Source organism: Staurois parvus, unplaced genomic scaffold (genome assembly GCF_062004578.1).
Source record: "Staurois parvus isolate SC_StPar_1 unplaced genomic scaffold, SC_StPar_1.0 ptg002002l, whole genome shotgun sequence".
Lineage (NCBI taxonomy): Eukaryota > Metazoa > Chordata > Amphibia > Anura > Ranidae > Staurois > Staurois parvus.
In genome coordinates this window covers 141,195-160,000 of record NW_028319798.1, presented here as the reverse complement: position 1 = coordinate 160,000, position 18,806 = coordinate 141,195, and the positions used below count along the sequence as shown (strand labels likewise).

At 48.4% G+C, this 18,806-nt stretch overlaps 1 protein-coding gene and 1 pseudogene across 1 annotated transcript in view; one reads left to right on the top strand and one right to left on the bottom strand.

Annotated features, from left to right (window-relative positions):
• The window catches only part of LOC149433059 (ubiquitin carboxyl-terminal hydrolase CYLD-like), a 92,346-nt gene that overhangs the window by 24,809 nt on the left and 48,731 nt on the right, over positions 1 to 18,806 (bottom strand). Inside the window, exons 9-13 of the mRNA XM_089664702.1 lie at positions 17,444 to 17,554; positions 14,756 to 14,847; positions 13,427 to 13,493; positions 7,205 to 7,337; positions 2,088 to 2,196 (exon numbers count right to left, since the gene is read on the bottom strand). Of these exons, the coding sequence (XP_089520828.1) occupies positions 2,088 to 2,196; positions 7,205 to 7,337; positions 13,427 to 13,493; positions 14,756 to 14,847; positions 17,444 to 17,554 (512 nt within the window). The remainder of the gene's footprint in view (positions 1 to 2,087; positions 2,197 to 7,204; positions 7,338 to 13,426; positions 13,494 to 14,755; positions 14,848 to 17,443; positions 17,555 to 18,806) is intronic.
• On the top strand, positions 13,556 to 14,200 carry LOC149433060 (uncharacterized; annotated as a pseudogene).

Below are 18,806 nucleotides of genomic sequence, written 5' to 3'. Positions count from 1 at the left end.
GCGTTTCAACAGTGCCCTTTGCCTTGAATTTGCGAATGATGCTTCCTAAGGTGTCTCTTGGTATGTTTAACATCTTTGCAATCTTCTTATAGCCATTGCCCTTCCTGTGAAGAGAAATCACCTCTTCTCTTGTCTTCCTGGACCATTCTCTTGCCTTCACCATGTTTGTAACCACACCAGTAAATGTCTAGAAGGAGCTGAGTATCACAGTCATTTTAAAGCTGCCTAATTGGTGCTTATTATGCTTGATTGCTGCTCGGTGACATCCACAGGTGTTTTCAATACCTGATGGAAAGCACCTGTATGAACCTCTGTTCTTCAGAGTGGTAGTCTTTAAGGGGTTGAATAATTGTGGCAATGAAGAAACCACATAAGAACCATTTACTACTGTATTACATAAACAATTGATGTCATTTTAGTTGCATTTGGGTAGTTACAACGTCCTTGTAGGATTTGATTCTGAATACAATTCCAAATGTACACTATAGTCCCTAAACCCCTTTACAGCATTGGGGGTTGAATAATTTTGGACACAACTGTATATATATACACACACACACACACACATATATATATACACACACACACACACACATATATATATATACACACACACACACACACACATATATATATATATACACACACACACATATATATATACACACACACACACACACATATATATATATATACACACACACACACACACATATATATATATACACACACACACACACACATATATATATATACACACACACACACACATATATATATATATACACACACACACACACACACATATATATATATACACACACACACACACACACACACATATATATATACACACACACACACATATATATATACACACACACACACACACATACATATATATATACACACACACACACACACATACATATATATATACATACATATACACACACACACACATATATATACACACACACATATATATATATATATAAAATGTAGTATTTCAAATAAATGTCAAAATATTTGGGAAGAATATTTTTAAAATGTATTTTTTTCTTCCATGTGGGAAAGGCAGGTCCATGGCGCTCTGCTGCACTCACTGCATGTCCTCGCCGCAAAGACGGAGGACATCTAGTGGTGAAAAATAATTACTGGAGGGGTGGTGGTTCAGGATTAAAATGATTGTAAACCTCAGACATGAAATATGAACAAAGCATATCCCTCTATAGTGTGTACTTGTCTCAGTCCAGAGCACCGAGTGCCATTTCTATCTGCTGCCTCCTTCCTCCGCTATCAACATGAATCACTTCTGACAAATTTCCCTGACACCAAGCGAAAAATGGTGACAGTGGAGGGACCTCCAGCAGATTGATGGCCTTAGTTCTGTTAATGTGTGTTCTATGGAGGAAGGCGGGCGGGGGGGCCTGTTCCCTCCAATCAGCTCCTCACTGAGCTCTGTAGTGTGTAGTTTCAGCTCCCCGCCCCCTTTTTTCTGACAGCTCAGAAAAGCTTTATAAATTCAATACAATAGTGCAGATAAACAGGTACAACTTATGTAGGAGGATTTGTTTCATCTCTGTGTATCACCTGAGGCCAGTCACTGCACTGGGTATTTGGAAGGGTTTATAACCATTTGACGTGTTTTGTGAAGATATCTTGTGATTTTGCGCGTGTTCTTGAAATGCGTAAAAAAAGAAAAGCGCGTTGCGCGAGCAGTTTTATTTCATCGTTAATTGCACCCCAAACAAGCAAAACAGACGCACAGTTATCGCGTGAGAAATGCAGCAAAATCAGAAGTTAAAAAAAAAAAAAGCCCGCTGCGTGCACCAGCTACTTCGCCATGTGCAGGACTATCCATTGAAACGAATGGGCTGCCCCATGTGCGTGGAGCGGAAACGCGCGTATGCGTGGCGTGATTTTGCACATGTTCACCAAACGCTATACTATTTCGGCCAGAGCTGCTGATTTTTATTTTACCCATTTTATTCATTTCAAAATAAGATTTTCAGTTATAAAATATGTCGCGGGGCCGTTATATCTGATATTTAATGAACGCGAAGTGTTCTTGGCGGGAAACTCACTATCGAGCAGCAGATCTGTGATGTCCAATTCCAGGGAGGGAACGATTTTACTGAACATCTTGTACTCCTTCCCGAACCGCGGCATCTGGATGATGAAACATGATGGAACCTGCGGATGTGAGAAAACAGGCTCTGTGATTGCATATCGTTACCCCCTGTGATTCTGTATACCAGTGGTCTCCAAACTGGGGCCACATGTGGCCCTTGCAGTTATCTAGCCCTTGGGGCACTATTCCTTCCACTGACACCAATGATGGGGCACTATTCCACCCACTGACACCAATGATGGGGCACTATTCCTCCCACTGACACCAATGATGGGGAACTATTCCTTCCACTGACACCAATGATGGGGCACTATTCCTCCCACTGACATCAATGATGGGGCACTATTCCACCCACTGATACCAATGATGGGACACTATTCCTCCCACTGACACCAATGGTGGGGCACTGTTCCTCCCACTGGCAAAAATGATGGGACACTATTCCTCCCACTGACACCAATGATGGGGCACTATTCCTCCCACTGACACCAATGATGGGGCACTATTCCTCCCACTGATACCAATGATGGGGCACTATTCCTCCCACTGACACCAATGATGGGGCACTATTCCTCCCACTGATACCAATGATGGGGCACTATTCCTCCCACTGACACCAATGATGGGGCACTATTCCTCCCACTGACACCAATGATGGGGCACTATTCCTCCCACTGATACCAATGATGGGGCACTATTTCTCCCACTGACACCAATGATGGGGCACTATTCCTCCCACTGACACCAATGATGGGGCACTATTCCTCCCACTGATACCAATGATGGGGCACTATTTCTCCCACTGACACCAATGATGGGGCATTATTCCTCCCACTGACACCAATGATGGGGCAGTATTCCTCCCACTGATACCAATGATGGGGCACTATTCCTCCCACTGATACCAATGACGGGGCACTATTCCTCCCACTGATACCAATGACGGGGCGCCATTCCTCCCACTGACACCAATGACGGGGCACTATTCCTCCCACTGATACCAATGATGGGGCACTATTCCTCCCACTGATACCAATGACGGGGCGCCATTCCTCCCACTGACACCAATGACGGGGCACTATTCCTCCCACTGATACCAATGAAGGGGCACTATTCCTGCCACTGACACCAATGATGGGGCACTATTCCTCCCACTGACACCAATGATGGGGCACTATTCCTTCCACTGACACCAATGATGGGGCGCTATTCCTTCCACTGACACCAATGATGGGACACTATTCCTCCCGCTGACACCAATGATGCGGCACTATTCCTCCCACTGACACCAATGATGGGGCACTATTCCTCCCACTGACACCAATGATGGGGCACTATTCCTCCCACTGACACCAATGACGGGGCACTATTCCTCCCACTGACACCAATGACGGGGCATTATTCCTCCCACTGACACCAATGATGGGGCATTATTCCTCCCACTGACACCAATGATGGGGCAATATTCCTCCCACTGACACCAATGATGGGCACTGTTCCTCCCACTGACACCAACGAAAAGGGACTATTCCTCCCTCTGGCACCAATGATGGAGCACTATCCCCCCCCCCCAACTGACACCAATGATGGGGCACTATTCCCCCCCCCCTCAACTGACACCAATGATGGGGCACTATTCCTCCCATTGATATGTTCATTGTGCGGATGTGACAAACATTTGAACATTTAGAACAAAAATCAACCCATTTTCTCCAATATATGTAGCCCCCAATATCGTCATCACCACCAAGCGGCCATAATGCGTTTTGTTCATAAATCAGGAAAAAATTGCATTATGACCACTAGGTGGCACTTGAGATCTTCCATAGGCACAGTGCCAGCTGGCAGTTCATAGTGCAGTCTTTATCAGGCCCTAACATACAGTCATGGCCAAAAATATTAACCCCCCCCCCCCCCCACATGCCTGTCAGACAACGCACCACTTTGCCATGTTTCGGCATTCTCATGTTCATCTCTTTGGTTTGTATCGGTGACACCATAAAGTGGAGAAACAAAAAGCCAAATCAGACCCATTCCACGCAAAACCTCCAAAATGGACAAAATTATTGGCACCTTCTCAGAATTGTAAGAAATAATTGCATTCCAGGTTTGTGATGTTCCTGTAATTTGTCATTAAACTCCCCCGTATCCATGACCAGGCGATGACAACATGGAAATCACATCGACAACCAATGGTGACAAATGTCATCCACCTTTCTGTTGGGTGTCTCTGTGTGCCACATGGAGCATGGAGGAGAGAGAGAGCAGCAAAGAATTGTCTGATGATTGGAGAACCAAAATGGGGGAGACGCATGGACAATCTCAAGGTGACAAATCCATCTCCAGAGATCTTCATGTTCCTGTGTCCACTGTGTGCAACATTGTCAGGAAGTTTACAGCCCATGACACTGTAGCTAATCTCTTTAAATATGGTAGGAGACCCAGGAGGACCCCACTGCTGACACAGAAATATGGTGGGAGATCCAGGAGGACCCCACCGCTGACACAGAAATATGGTAGGAGATCCAGGAGGACCCCACTGCTGACACGGAAATATGGTAGGAGATCCAGGAGGACCCCACTGCTGACACGGAAATATGGAAGGAGATCCAGGAGGACCCCACCGCTGACAAGGAAATATGGGAGGAGACCCAGGAGGACCCCACTGCTGACAAGGAAATATGGGAGGAGACCCAGGAGGACCCCACCGCTGACACAGAAATATGGTAGGAGATCCAGGAGGACCCCACTGCTGACAGAAATATGGGAGGAGACCCAGGAGGACCCCACTGCTGACACAGAAATATGGGAGGAGACCCAGGAGGACGCCACTGCTGACACAGAAATATGGTAAGAGATCCAGGAGGACCCCACTGCTGACACGGAAATATGGAAGGAGATCCAGGAGGACCCCACCGCTGACAAGGAAATATGGGAGGAGACCCAGGAGGACCCCACTGCTGACAAGGAAATATGGGAGGAGACCCAGGAGGACCCCACCGCTGACACAGAAATATGGTAGGAGATCCAGGAGGACCCCACTGCTGACAGAAATATGGGAGGAGACCCAGGAGGACCCCACTGCTGACACAGAAATATGGGAGGAGACCCAGGAGGACCCCACTGCTGACACAGAAATATGGTAGGAGATCCAGGAGGACCCCACTGCTGACAGAAATATGGGAGGAGACCCAGGAGGACCCCACCGCTGACACAGAAATATGGGAGGAGACCCAGGAGGACCCCACTGCCGACACAGAAATATGGTAAGAGATCCAGGAGGACCCCACTGCTGACACAGAAATATGGTAGGAGATCCAGGAGGACCCCACTGCTGACACAGAAATATGGTAGGAGATCCAGGAGGACCCCACTGCTGACATGGATATATGGAAGGAGATCCAGGAGGACCCCACTGCTGACATGGATATATGGAAGGAGATCCAGGAGGACCCCACTGCTGACACAGAAATATGGGAGGAGATCCAGGAGGACCCCACTGCTGACACAGAAATATGGTAGGAGATCCAGGAGGACCCCACTGCTGACACAGAAATATGGTAGGAGATCCAGGAGGACCCCACTGCTGACATGGATATATGGAAGGAGATCCAGGAGGACCCCACTGCTGACATGGATATATGGAAGGAGATCCAGGAGGACCCCACCGCTGACACAGAAACATATTGGAAGCCATATTGGAGTTTGCCAAAACTTACCTGCGGAAGCCACAATCCTTTTGGGAGATGTGCTGGGGACAGATGAAACAAAATGGCAGCTTTTTGGTAACTCCCATCATTCTGCTGTTCTCAGAAAAAGCAATGAGGCCTTTAAAGAAAAGACTCCAGTCCCTCCAGTCACACATGGTGGTGGGGGGGGGGGAGGGTCACTGATGTTTTGGGGTCACTTTGCTGCTTCAGGCACTGGATGTCTTGGCCGTGTGGATGGCATTATGAAATCTGAAGATTACCAAAGAATTCTGGGGTACAATGTAGGGCCCGGTGTCAGAAAGCTGGGTCTCCAGTGTCAGAGGTCATGGGTCTTCCAGCAGGACAATGACCCAAAGCACACGTCATAAAACCCCCAGAAATGGTTTCAGACAAAGTGCTGGAGAGGACTGAACTGGCCAGCAAGGAGTCCAGATCTCCATCCCATAGAGCTCCTGTGGAGAGATCTCAGACCAGCAGTTGGGGAAAGGAACCTTCCAATCTGAGAGACCCGGAGCAGTTGGTGGAAGAAGAGCGATCCAAAATTCCAGTAGAGAGGTGGAAGAAACTCATTGATGGTGACAGGAAGCCATTGATTTCACTTATTTTTTCCAAGGGATGTGCCACCACATATTACATGAAGGGTGCCAATAAATGTGTCCAGTCCATTTTTGGGGATTTACATGGAATGCGTCAGATTTGGTTTTTTGTTTCTCAACTTTTTTGTTTGATAGCAATACAAACAAAAGAAATAAACATGAGAATGCCAAAAATATGTAATTTTCTGGGTGAAGTGGTGCGTTATCTGACAGAAATGCAGGAGGGGGGGGGGAGACAAGATTTATTTATTACAGGTATTTCTATAGCGCCATCAGTTTACGCAGCACTTTACATATATATTGTACATTCACATCAGTCCCCGCCCCCGAGGAGCGTACAATCTAAGGTCCCTAACTCACATTCATAAATACACATACCAGGGCCAATGTAGACAGGAGCCAATTCACCTCCCAGTATGTCTTTGGAGTGTGAAACCCACGCAGGCACAGGGAGAACATGCAAACTCCAGGCAGGTGGTGCCGTGGTTGGGATTCGAACCAACAACCCGAGTACTGCCAGGTGGAAGTGCTAACCATTTAGCCGCTGTGCTGCCCAGATTATTGGTCATGACTGTATATACTTTCCCAGGAGAGTCACTGTACTAGTGGCCAGTAAGGTTAGTACTCCCAAATTACCCAGGTCAGTGACTTACTAGGTAGTGAAGCTAGGATGAGGGTGACAAAGCCTGCCCCTTCACAAACATTTAAATACAGAGACCCCCCCCCCCCACACCCCCATTATCTGCTCTACAGTATGTGCTCACCTCGGCCAGCTTGAGGTTGGAGTGGTGAAAGGATTGCTCCAAAAGCTGTTGGACATTGGGAACGGTCATCTCCTGCTGCTTCTCTATGAAGATTTGGTAGCAGTAACACTCCTGGACACCTTGACCCTTTGACCTGGGGTAGAGAGCACAACATGAGAAGAGGAGCAAACTGCCAAGCCAATGTCACTGCCAAGGTGAAACCAACGACCTCCCTCCCCCTCCATCCTACGCTCCCTCACCCACATCTTCTGCACACATCACCCCCATACTTAAAAAGCCCTCCCTGGACCCCAATGACCCGAACAACCTCAGACCCATCTCCCTGCTCCCATTTACATCTAAACTCCTCGAGCGCCTAGTCTACACCCGCCTATGCTCTCACCTCAACGACAACAACCTCCTCGATCCCCTACAGTCCGGCTTCCGTCCCCTACACTCCACCGAAACCGCCTTACTCAAACTCTCCAACGACCTGCTAACCGCCAAAGCTAATGGCCACTACTCAGTGCTCCTACTCCTTGACCTCTCTGCGGCCTTCGACACAGTCCACCACCCCCTCCTCCTCAAAAAACTACACTCCCTTGGCCTCAGAGATTCTGCTCTCTCCTGGCTCTCATCCTACCTGTCACAACGCTCATCAGTGTTACCTATAATGCTACCACCTCCCCCTCACTCCCCCTCTCTGTTGGGGTCCCTCAAGGCTCTGTCCTCGGGCCCCTTCTCTTCTCCATCTACACCTCCTCCCTTGGCCAACTCATACACTCTCACGGCTTCAACTACCACCTCTATGCCGACGACACACAAATCTATCTCTCAACCCCCCACCTCACCCCCTCGGTCTCCGCCCGAATCACACACCTACTGAGCGACATATCAGACTGGATGTCACTCCACTTCCTTAAACTGAACCTCTCCAAGACCGAGTTTCTTGTCTTCCCTCCAGCCCGGACACCACCCCCCATTGACTTCTCCATCACATCCAACAACGCCACCATCAAACCCACCCCGCAGGCCAGAGTACTTGGTGTCATTCTGGACTCCAACCTATCCTTCCAGTCCAAGTCCAATCTTTAACAAACTCGTGCAGACTCCACCTCCGCAACATCGCCAAAATCCGCACGTTCCTAACCCCAGAAACCTCTAAACAGCCCATCCACTCCCTCATCATATCACGACTCGACTACTGCAACTCCCTCCTCACTGGCCTGCCTCGCCGCTGGCTATCCCCGCTTCAGTCCATCCTGAATACGGCTGCCAGACTCATTCACCTTTCCAACCGCTCCATCTCCGCCACCCCCTCTGCCAATCCCTCCACTGGCCTCCGCTCAGTGTCCTCCACCCCTCTCTGCCAATCCCTCCACTGGCTTCCGATTGCGCAACGGATCAAATTCAAAATCCTAACGCTGACGTACAAAGCTGTCCACCATACTGCCCCGAACTACATCACTGACCTAATATCCAAGTACCGCCCAACACGCACACTCCGCTCCTCACAAGACCTCCTTCTCTCTAGTTCCCTGGTCTCCTCCTCCCATGCCTGCCTCCAGGACTTCTCCAGGGTGTCACCCATCCTGTGGAACTCCCTGCCCCAACCCATCAGATTATCACCTACTCTCCTTTCCTTTAGGCGCACCCTGAAAACCCACCTCTTCAGGGAAGCCTACCCCACCCCCTGCTAACTTGACCGACCTCCTCCACTCTTCCTACCACTCCATCCCCCACAGCTATCTCCTCCTGTACCACCATCCCCCCCCTCCTAGATTGTAAGCTCGAAAGAGCAGGGCCCTCGATCCCCTCATGTTTTGCATTGTATTGGTATTGTTCTGTCACATGTTCTGTCCCCCTTTGTAATGTACAGCGCTGAGCGAACTATCGGCGCTTTATAAATACTGTATAATAATAACAATAATAATAATAATAATAATAATAATAATAATGTATGCATGCCACCATCAAGGGGACATCAATGTATGCATGCCACCATCAAGGAGACATCAATGTATGCATGCCACCGCCAAGGAGACATCAATGTATGCATGCCACCATCAAGGAGACATCAATGTATGCATGCCACCATCAAGGAGACATCAATGTATGCATGCCACCGTCAAGGAGACATCAATGTATGCATGCCCCCGCCAAGGAGACATCAATGTATGCATGCCCCTGCCAAGGAGACATCAATGTATGCATGCCACCATCAAGGAGACATCAATGTATGCATGCCACCGCCAAGGAGACATCAATGTATGCATGCCCCCGCCAAGGAGACATCAATGTATGCATGCCCCTGCCAAGGAGACATCAATGTATGCATGCCCCTGCCAAGGAGACATCAATGTATGCATGCCACTGACAAGGAGACATCAATGTATGCATGCCCCTGCCAAGGAGACATCAATGTATGCATGCCACCGCCAAGGAGACATCAATGTATGCATGCCCCTGCCAAGGAGACATCAATGTATGCATGCCACCACCAAGGAGACATCAATGTATGCATGCCCCTGCCAAGGAGACATCAATGTATGCATGCCCCCGCCAAGGAGACATCAATGTATGCATGCCCCTGCCAAGGATACATCAATGTATGCATGCCACTGACAAGGAGACATCAATGTATGCATGCCACCTCCAAGGAGACATCAATGTATGCATGCCACCATCAAGGAGACATCAATGTATGCATGCCACCATCAAGGAGACATCAATGTATGCATGCCACCGCCAAGGAGACAACAATGTATGCATGCCCCCGCCAAGGAGACATCAATGTATGCATGCCCCCGCCAAGGAGACATCAATGTATGCATGCCCCTGCCAAGGAGACATCAATGTATGCATGCCACTGACAAGGAGACATCAATGTATGCATGCCCCTGCCAAGGAGACATCAATGTATGCATGCCACCGCCAAGGAGACATCAATGTATGCATGCCCCTGCCAAGGAGACATCAATGTATGCATGCCACCACCAAGGAGACATCAATGTATGCATGCCCCTGCCAAGGAGACATCAATGTATGCATGCCCCCGCCAAGGAGACATCAATGTATGCATGCCCCTGCCAAGGATACATCAATGTATGCATGCCACTGACAAGGAGACATCAATGTATGCATGCCACCTCCAAGGAGACACCAATGTATGCATGCCACCATCAAGAAGACATCAATGTATGCATGCCACCGCCAAGGAGACAAAAATGTATGCATGCCACCGCCAAGGAGACATCAATGTATGCATGCCACCACCAAGGAGACATCAATGTATGCATGCCACGGACAAGTAGACATCAATGTATGCATGCCACCACCAAGGGGACATCAATGTATGCATGCCACCGCCAAGGAGACATCAATGTATGCATGCCACCGCCAAGGAGACATCAATGTATGCATTCCACCATCAAGGAGACATCAATGTATGCATGCCACCGCCAAGGAGACAACAATGTATGCATGCCACCGACAAGGAGACATCAATGTATGCATGCCACCATCAAGGAGACATCAATGTATGCATGCCACCATCAAGGAGACATCAATGTATGCATGCCACCGCCAATGAGATAAAAATGTATGCATGTCACCGCCAAGGAGACATCAGTGTATGCATGCCACCATCAAGGAGACAACAATGTATGCATGTCACCGCCAAGGAGAGATCAATGTATGCATGCCACCGCCAAGGAGACATCAATGTATGCATGCCACGGACAAGTAGACATCAATGTATGCATGCCACCACCAAGTAGACATCAATGTATGCATGCCGCCACCAAGGAGACATCAATGTATGCATGCCACCACCAACGAGACATCAATGCATGCATTCCACCATCAAGGAGACATCAATGTATGCATGCCACCGTGAAGGAGACATCAATGTATGCATGTCACCGCCAAGAAGACATCAATGTATGCATGCCACCGCCAAGGAGACAACAATATATGCATTCCACCATCAAGGAGACATCAATGTATGCATGCCACCGCCAAGGAGACAACAATGTATGCATGCCACCGACAAGGAGACATCAGTGTATGCATGCCACCATCAAGGAGACATCAGTGTATGCATGCCACTGCTAAGGAGACATCAATGTATGCATGCCACTGCCAAGGAGACAACAATGTATGCATGCCACTGCCAAGGAGACAACAATGTATGCATGCCACCGCCAAGGAGACAACAATGTATGCATGCCACCGCCAAGGAGACATCATTGTATGCATGCCACCGCCAAGGAGACAACAATGTATGCATGTCACCGCTAAGGAGAGATCAATGTATGCATGCCACCACCAAGGAGACATCAATGTATGCATGCCACCGCCAAGTAAATAAAAATGTATGCATGTCACCGCCAAGGAGACATCAATGTATGCATGCCACCGCGAAGGAGACATCAATGTATGCATGCCACCGCCAAGGAGACATCAATGTATGCATGTCACCGCCAAGAAGACATCAATGTATGCATGCCACCGCCAAGGAGACAACAATATATGCATGCCACTGCCAAGGAGACATCACTGTATGCATGCCACGGACAAGGAGACATCACTGTATGCATGCCACGGACAAGGAGACAGCAATGTATGCATTCCACCATCAAGGAGACATCACTGTATGCATGCCACCGCCAAGGAGACATCAATGTATGCATGCCACCGCCAAGGAGACATCAATGTATGCATGCCACCATCAAGGAGACATCAATGTATGCATGCCACCGCCAAGGAGACATCACTGTATGCATTCCACTGCTATTTCCTTGGGTGTCAGGGCAATCCAGCCACAACAGGCAGAGGAGGTAGGTGATTGGTTCCCAAAGCCTGTATTCAGCCAGCGCCTATGAAGCCTGCTTTTCCTCCCACCATACCTCCACACATGCAGTTGACGGCTGAAGCTCTAATACGCCAGTGGCCTTAATCATAGAAGTTGGATGAGTAAAGGAAGTTAGGAACCTATATACGGCACCTTCGCTCATACAATGCAACAATGTGAAAGCTGTAATGCCACACCATTAATGATTGGGCAAAATGCGTTAATGGTAACCCTGCCCACTAATGCATTTCATCCAACTGGCCTTACTCATACAAGGTGGATGAATCAAGAAGGGCAGGAACCTATATAATGCTCCTTAACGCCTAGAATGCAACAATATTAAAGTTGCAATGCGCCGCTAATACGTTTCACCCCACTGGCCTTACTCATAGAATTTGGATGAGTAAAGAAAGATAAGAACCTATATACAGCACCTTCACTCATACAATGCAACAATGTTAAAGCTGCAATGCCACGCCATTAATGATTGGACAAAACGCGTTAATGGTAATCCAGCTCACGAATGCGTTTCACCCCACTGGCCTTACTCATAGAAGTTGGATGAGTAAAGGAAGACAGGAATCTATATATGGCACCTTCACTCATACAATGCAATAATGTGAAAGCTGTAATGCCACAGTAATAATGAACGGGCAAAATGCGTTAATAGTAACCCCGCCTGTTAATGCATTTCACCCAACTGGCCTTACGCATAGAAGGTGGGGGGAGTCAAGGGAGGGTAGGAACCTATATACTGCACCTTCACTCCTACAATGCAACAAAGGAAAAAGCTCTAATGCCACACTATTAACGATTGTGCAAAAGGTGTTAATGGTAATTCAACCCACTAACGCGTTTCACCCCAGTGGACGTACTTATAGAAGGTGGCGGAGTCAAGAAGGGCAGGAACCTATATACCGCATCTCAGCTCCTGGATTGCAACAATGTTAAAGCTGTAAGGCCACACTAATAATGATTGGGAAAATCGCGTTAGTGTGTGTTTGCTCTAATTTGGCATCAATAAAGCTTGAAGCAAAAAAAAAAAAATACAGCAGAGTGTGGCTTATGTGTTTGTGTGCCTGGAGGGGAGGAGGATCCTGCAGAGTCGGGGTACCCAGCCATTGCCTGGAGGGGAGGAGGATCCTGCAGAGTCGGGGTACCTAGCCATTGCCTGGAGGGGAGGAGGATCCTGCAGAGTCGGGGTACCCAGCCATTGCCTGGAGGGGAGGAGGATCCTGCAGAGTCGGGGTACCCAGCCATTGCCTGGAGGGGAGGAGGATCCTGCAGAGTCGGGGTACCCAGCCATTGCCTGGAGCGTGTCTTTTATCACCTATACACACATATGTACATTTACCATCCATGTCTCAGGAGGGATGAGGATCACTTACTGTAGCTTCAGCAGAGGGTCGGCCCGGAGGATTCGCTGCATGATCAGGTTCAGGAACTCCTCCGGGTCTGAGAGCCAAAAGGAAACATGTAAACATCAGAATTTGTATAGGTGCGATCCAAGACACACAATACATCATACACACAGAACATATCATACACACAGAACATATCATACACACATGACATATCATACACACATGACACATCATACACACACGACACATCATACACACACAACACATCATACACACACGACACATCATACACACACGACACATCATACACACACGACACATCATACACACACAACACATCATACACACACGACACATCATACACACACAACACATCATACACACACAACACATCATACACACACAACATATCATACACACACAACATATCATACACACACAACACATCATACACACACAACATATCATACACACAGAACATATCATACACACATGACACATCATACACACACAACATATCATACACACAGAACATATCATACACACAACACATCATTAACACACACACACATCATACACACATGACACATCATACACACAACACATCATACATACACAACACATCATACACACACAACATATCATACACACACAACATATCATACACACACAACATATCATACACACACAACATATCATACACACATGACACATCATACACGCACAACATATCATACACACAGAACATATCATACACACAACACATCATTAACACACACACACATCATACACACATGACACATCATACACACATGACACATCATACACACAACACATCATACATACACACTGCACAGCGGCGCTGAGGAGAAAATATGAGACAACCAAGCGTAGAAGTCACCTACAGCACAGTACAGACTTCTTACACGGGCACACCATACATGGACACCGTAAAACGCCGCAAACCGGTGTTTTTGGACGCTAAAAAACGCAAACGCGGGAAAATGCCGCTAAACGCTAATGCAAAAACGCTAAAAAACTCAAATTTTTTATGTGGCTTTAACCAGCTAACATTATCAGTGTTATCAAAACGTTCCCACCAGGTCTGTACACCCTCTGTGCCCACTATGAGGGGTTCCCACCATCCCTGTGCTGAGTTCCCGGGTCTGTACACCCACTGTGCCCATTATGAGGGGTTCCCACCATCCCTGTGCTGAGTTCTCAGCTCTGTACACCTGCTGTGCCCATTATGAGGGGTTCCCACCATCCCTGTGCTGAGTTCCCGGGTCTGTACACCCGCTGTGCCCATTATGAGGAATTCGCACCATCCCTGCAGTAAAGTGAGAGCGGTACCTTTCTCGGAGGTGGTGAAGCTGGGGCACTGACTCTCCTGCATCAACTGATGTCGCAGCATCATCACACTGTCCGCCGAGACGTACCCGTTCCTGCCGAGGACGCCAGTTGGTTAGCAGCAATCATCATCTTTATCAATAATTCTATATATAGATTTTTGCTCTTTGACATTCTGCTTTAATATTAGAAATGTAAATCAGATATAAAAATAGCATCAAGTCCAGTCATTCATTCAGCATAAAAATAGCTGCACCTGCTATGAATAGTCTCTGGATCCGCTTCCCGTCATCAGGGCGGACAGCTTGAACCGCTCCATGTGTGGTCAGTGGGAAGAATGTCCCTTACATTGGGGGTCAGTGGGAAGAATGTCCCTTACATTGGTGGTCAGTGGGAAGAATGTCCCTTACATTGGGGGTCAGTGGGAAGAATGTCCCTTACATTGGGGGGTCAGTGGGAAGAATGTCCCTTACATTGGGGGTCAGTGGGAAGAATGTCCCTTACATTGGGGGTCAGTGGGAAGAATGTCCCTTACATTGGGGGGTCAGTGGGAAGAATGTCCCTTACATTGGGGGTCAGTGGGAAGAATGTCCCTTACATTGGGGGTCAGTGGGAAGAATGTCCCTTACATTGGTGGTCAGTGGGAAGAATGTCCCTTACATTGGTGGTCAGTGGGAAGAATGTCCCTTACATTGGTGATCAGTGGGAAGAATGTCCCTTACATTGGGGGTCAGTGGGAAGAATGTCCCTTACATTGGGGGTCAGTGGGAAGAATGTCCCTTACATTGGGGGTCAGTGGGAAGAATGTCCCTTACATTGGGGGTCAGTGGGAAGAATGTCCCTTACATTGGGGGTCAGTGGGAAGAATGTCCCTTACATTGGTGGTCAGTGGGAAGAATGTCCCTTACATTGGTGGTCAGTGGGAAGAATGTCCCTTACATTGGTGGTCAGTGGGAAGAATGTCCCTTACATTGGGGGTCAGTGGGAAGAATGTCCCTTACATTGGGGGTCAGTGGGAAGAATGTCCCTTACATTGGGGGTCAGTGGGAAGAATGTCCCTTACATTGGTGGTCAGTGGGAAGAATGTCCCTTACATTGGTGGTCAGTGGGAAGAATGTCCCTTACATTGGTGGTCAGTGGGAAGAATGTCCCTTACATTGGTGGTCAGTGGGAAGAATGTTCCTTACATTGGGGGTCGGTGGGAAGAATGTCCCTTACATTGGGGATCAGTGGGAAGAATGTCCCTTACATTGGGGGTCGGTGGGAAGAATGTCCCTTACATTGGGGGTCGGTGGGAAGAATGTTCCTTACATTGGGGGTCAGTGGGAAGAATGTCCCTTACATTGGTGATCAGTGGGAAGAATGTCCCTTACATTGGGGATCAGTGGGAAGAATGTCCCTTACATTGGAGGTCAGTGGGAAGAATGTCCCTTACATTGGAGGTCAGTGGGAAGAATGTCCCTTACATTGGAGGGCAGTGGGAAGAATGTCCCTTACATTGGGGATCAGTGGGAAGAATGTCCCTTACATTGGGGGTCAGTGGGAAGAATGTCCCTTACATTGGGGGTCAGTGGGAAGAATGTCCCTTACATTGGGGGTCAGTGGGAAGAATGTCCCTTACATTGGGGGTCAGTGGGAAGAATGTCCCTTACATTGGGGGTCAGTGGGAAGAATGTCCCTTACATTGGGGGTCAGTGGGAAGAATGTCCCTTACATTGGGGGTCAGTGGGAAGAATGTCCCTTACATTGGTGATCAGTGGGAAGAATGTCCCTTACATTGAGGGTCAGTGGGAAGAATGTCCCTTACATTGGGGGTCAGTGAGAAGAATGTCCCTTACATTGGTGATCAGTGGGAAGAATGTCCCTTACATTAGTGATCAGTGGGAAGAATTCCCCTTACATTGGGGGTCAGTGGGAAGAATGTCCCTTACATTGGTGATCAGTGGGAAGAATGTCCCTTACATTGGTGGTCAGTGGGAAGAATGTCCCTTACATTGGGGGTCAGTGGGAAGAATGTCCCTTACATTGGGGGTCAGTGTGAAGAATGTCCCTTACATTGGGGATCAGTGGGAAGAATGTCCCTTACATTGGGGGTCAGTGGGAAGAATGTCCCTTACATTGGGGGTCAGTGGGAAGAATGTCCCTTACATTGGGGGTCAGTGGGAAGAATGTCCCTTACATTGGGGGTCAGTGGTTACTTTTCTGAGATTGGGACAGTGCTCACTGCTCTAACAACCTGTGGAGGAAGCTTTGGATTCCACGGAACCCTCACTGAGAATGGCTGCTTTAAAGAGTCATGAGGTTCCCCCCCCCCCGAGGATATGATCTCTGGATTGGGTGGAGGTCAGTAGCTCTAGAAGTCTCACTTACCTCCTGTGGCTGGAGATCTGCTGTAAAATCCAACCCACCTCAGTTGGCTCCCAGCATAGTCCTTCCTCCTGAGGAGCGGGTTGTAGCATCTTGGAGTCAGGTGGTCATCTCACACCTCTACCTACTTCAACACATGTTCCCGGGATGGAGACGAATCTGAGATCGAGTCGAATTTTACAGCAGAAGATCTCCTGAATAGCCGCCATAGAAGTAAATGTAACTTGGAGCTTTCCACTGAACTCCCCCCAGGGCCAGAGGTTGGATCTTCATGGGGTCCTCTGTTGAATTCCCCTGTCTGGATAGATTTGTGGGTGGTCTCACTTGCGCAGAGGGTTGACAATCTCCTCCCTCAGGGTCCTCTGGATCTCTCTGTCTGGGTGGGACGCCGGTTTGAAGAGTAGAGCGTCCAATGATGAGCTACAGGAAAAGAGGCTGCAGGAGGAGACAGAGGAGGAGAACCATTACAATGGAAATGGAAACGTATTTTGGGAGATTTGGATAGAGAGGGTTACAACTGTCATGTTTATGTGTCTAACTCCTCCCATCGGCCTCCCCTTCAGCCTTGCACAGGTGTTCCGGCCCCTCCCCTTCAGCCTTGCACAGGTGTGCCGGCTCCTCCCCTTCAGCCTTGCACAGGTGTACCGGCCCCTCCCCTTCAGTCTTTCACAGGTGTACTGGCCCCTCCCCTTCAGTCTTTCACAGGTGTACTGGCTCCTCCCCTTCAGTCTTTCACAGGTGTACCGGCTCCTCTCCCCCAGTCTTGCACAGGTGTACTGGCTCCTCCCCTTCAGTCTTGCACAGGTGTACCGGCTCCTCCCCTTCAGTCTTGCACAGGTGTACTGGCTCCTCCCCTCCAGTCTTGCACAGGTGTACTGGCTCCTCCCCTCCAGTCTTGCACAGGTGTACTGGCTCCTCCCCTCCAGTCTTGCACAGGTGTACCGGCTCCTCTCCTGTACTTAATGGCGTCCTCTGATGTCACTGCACACTGGGAGCTTCTCACAATGTGCATTAGAAACTGCAGCCAGTCAGATAGAGCTCCGCCTCATTTCCTGGCTGGAGGATGTCCAGCATCATCTAGTTTTTTCCTCCATGCCCCACCCCTTCAATGAATTCAGTTCTTCCAATCATGAAGGCTCAGAATTCAAAGTATTGTTACCTATGGTGGTCTACATGCAAATACAGCCTGCCTAAGAACACCCACCTTTCCAGACTGACCTTCACCCAGCAAGGCAATCTGATTTTTGGCACAACCCCTCCCACGGCTTACATCAAGACTGAGGACTCTTGAGAGGAGTACTGAAGCAGGGTGCTGTGATGTTTTCAGGAAGCTGTACAGCATCCGGCCAGCCCCTCCTACCAGCCATGATCTGCCTGCATTGCATAGAGAAGCACAGAGACCCAGTATTTGGAAAAAAAAAATCCTTTACAGTGTTGGGGAAGTGGACAGGGGAAGCATCACTTAGGATTAAACTTTAGCTTTAGGCTTGATGGAACAGTAAAGTAGAGGTGGGGAAACCCTAAGAAGAAACCTGTCCTGGCAAGAACTCTCAAACATTTTTTTATTTCACTTCCAGCTGATTTCTCTTTTACTTCCTGTCTGGGCAATAAAGTCTGACAAAGGCTCCAACCCTTCCCGGCTCTTCACATTCACATTGGATTTGAATACAACACAAGTTCGCCACAC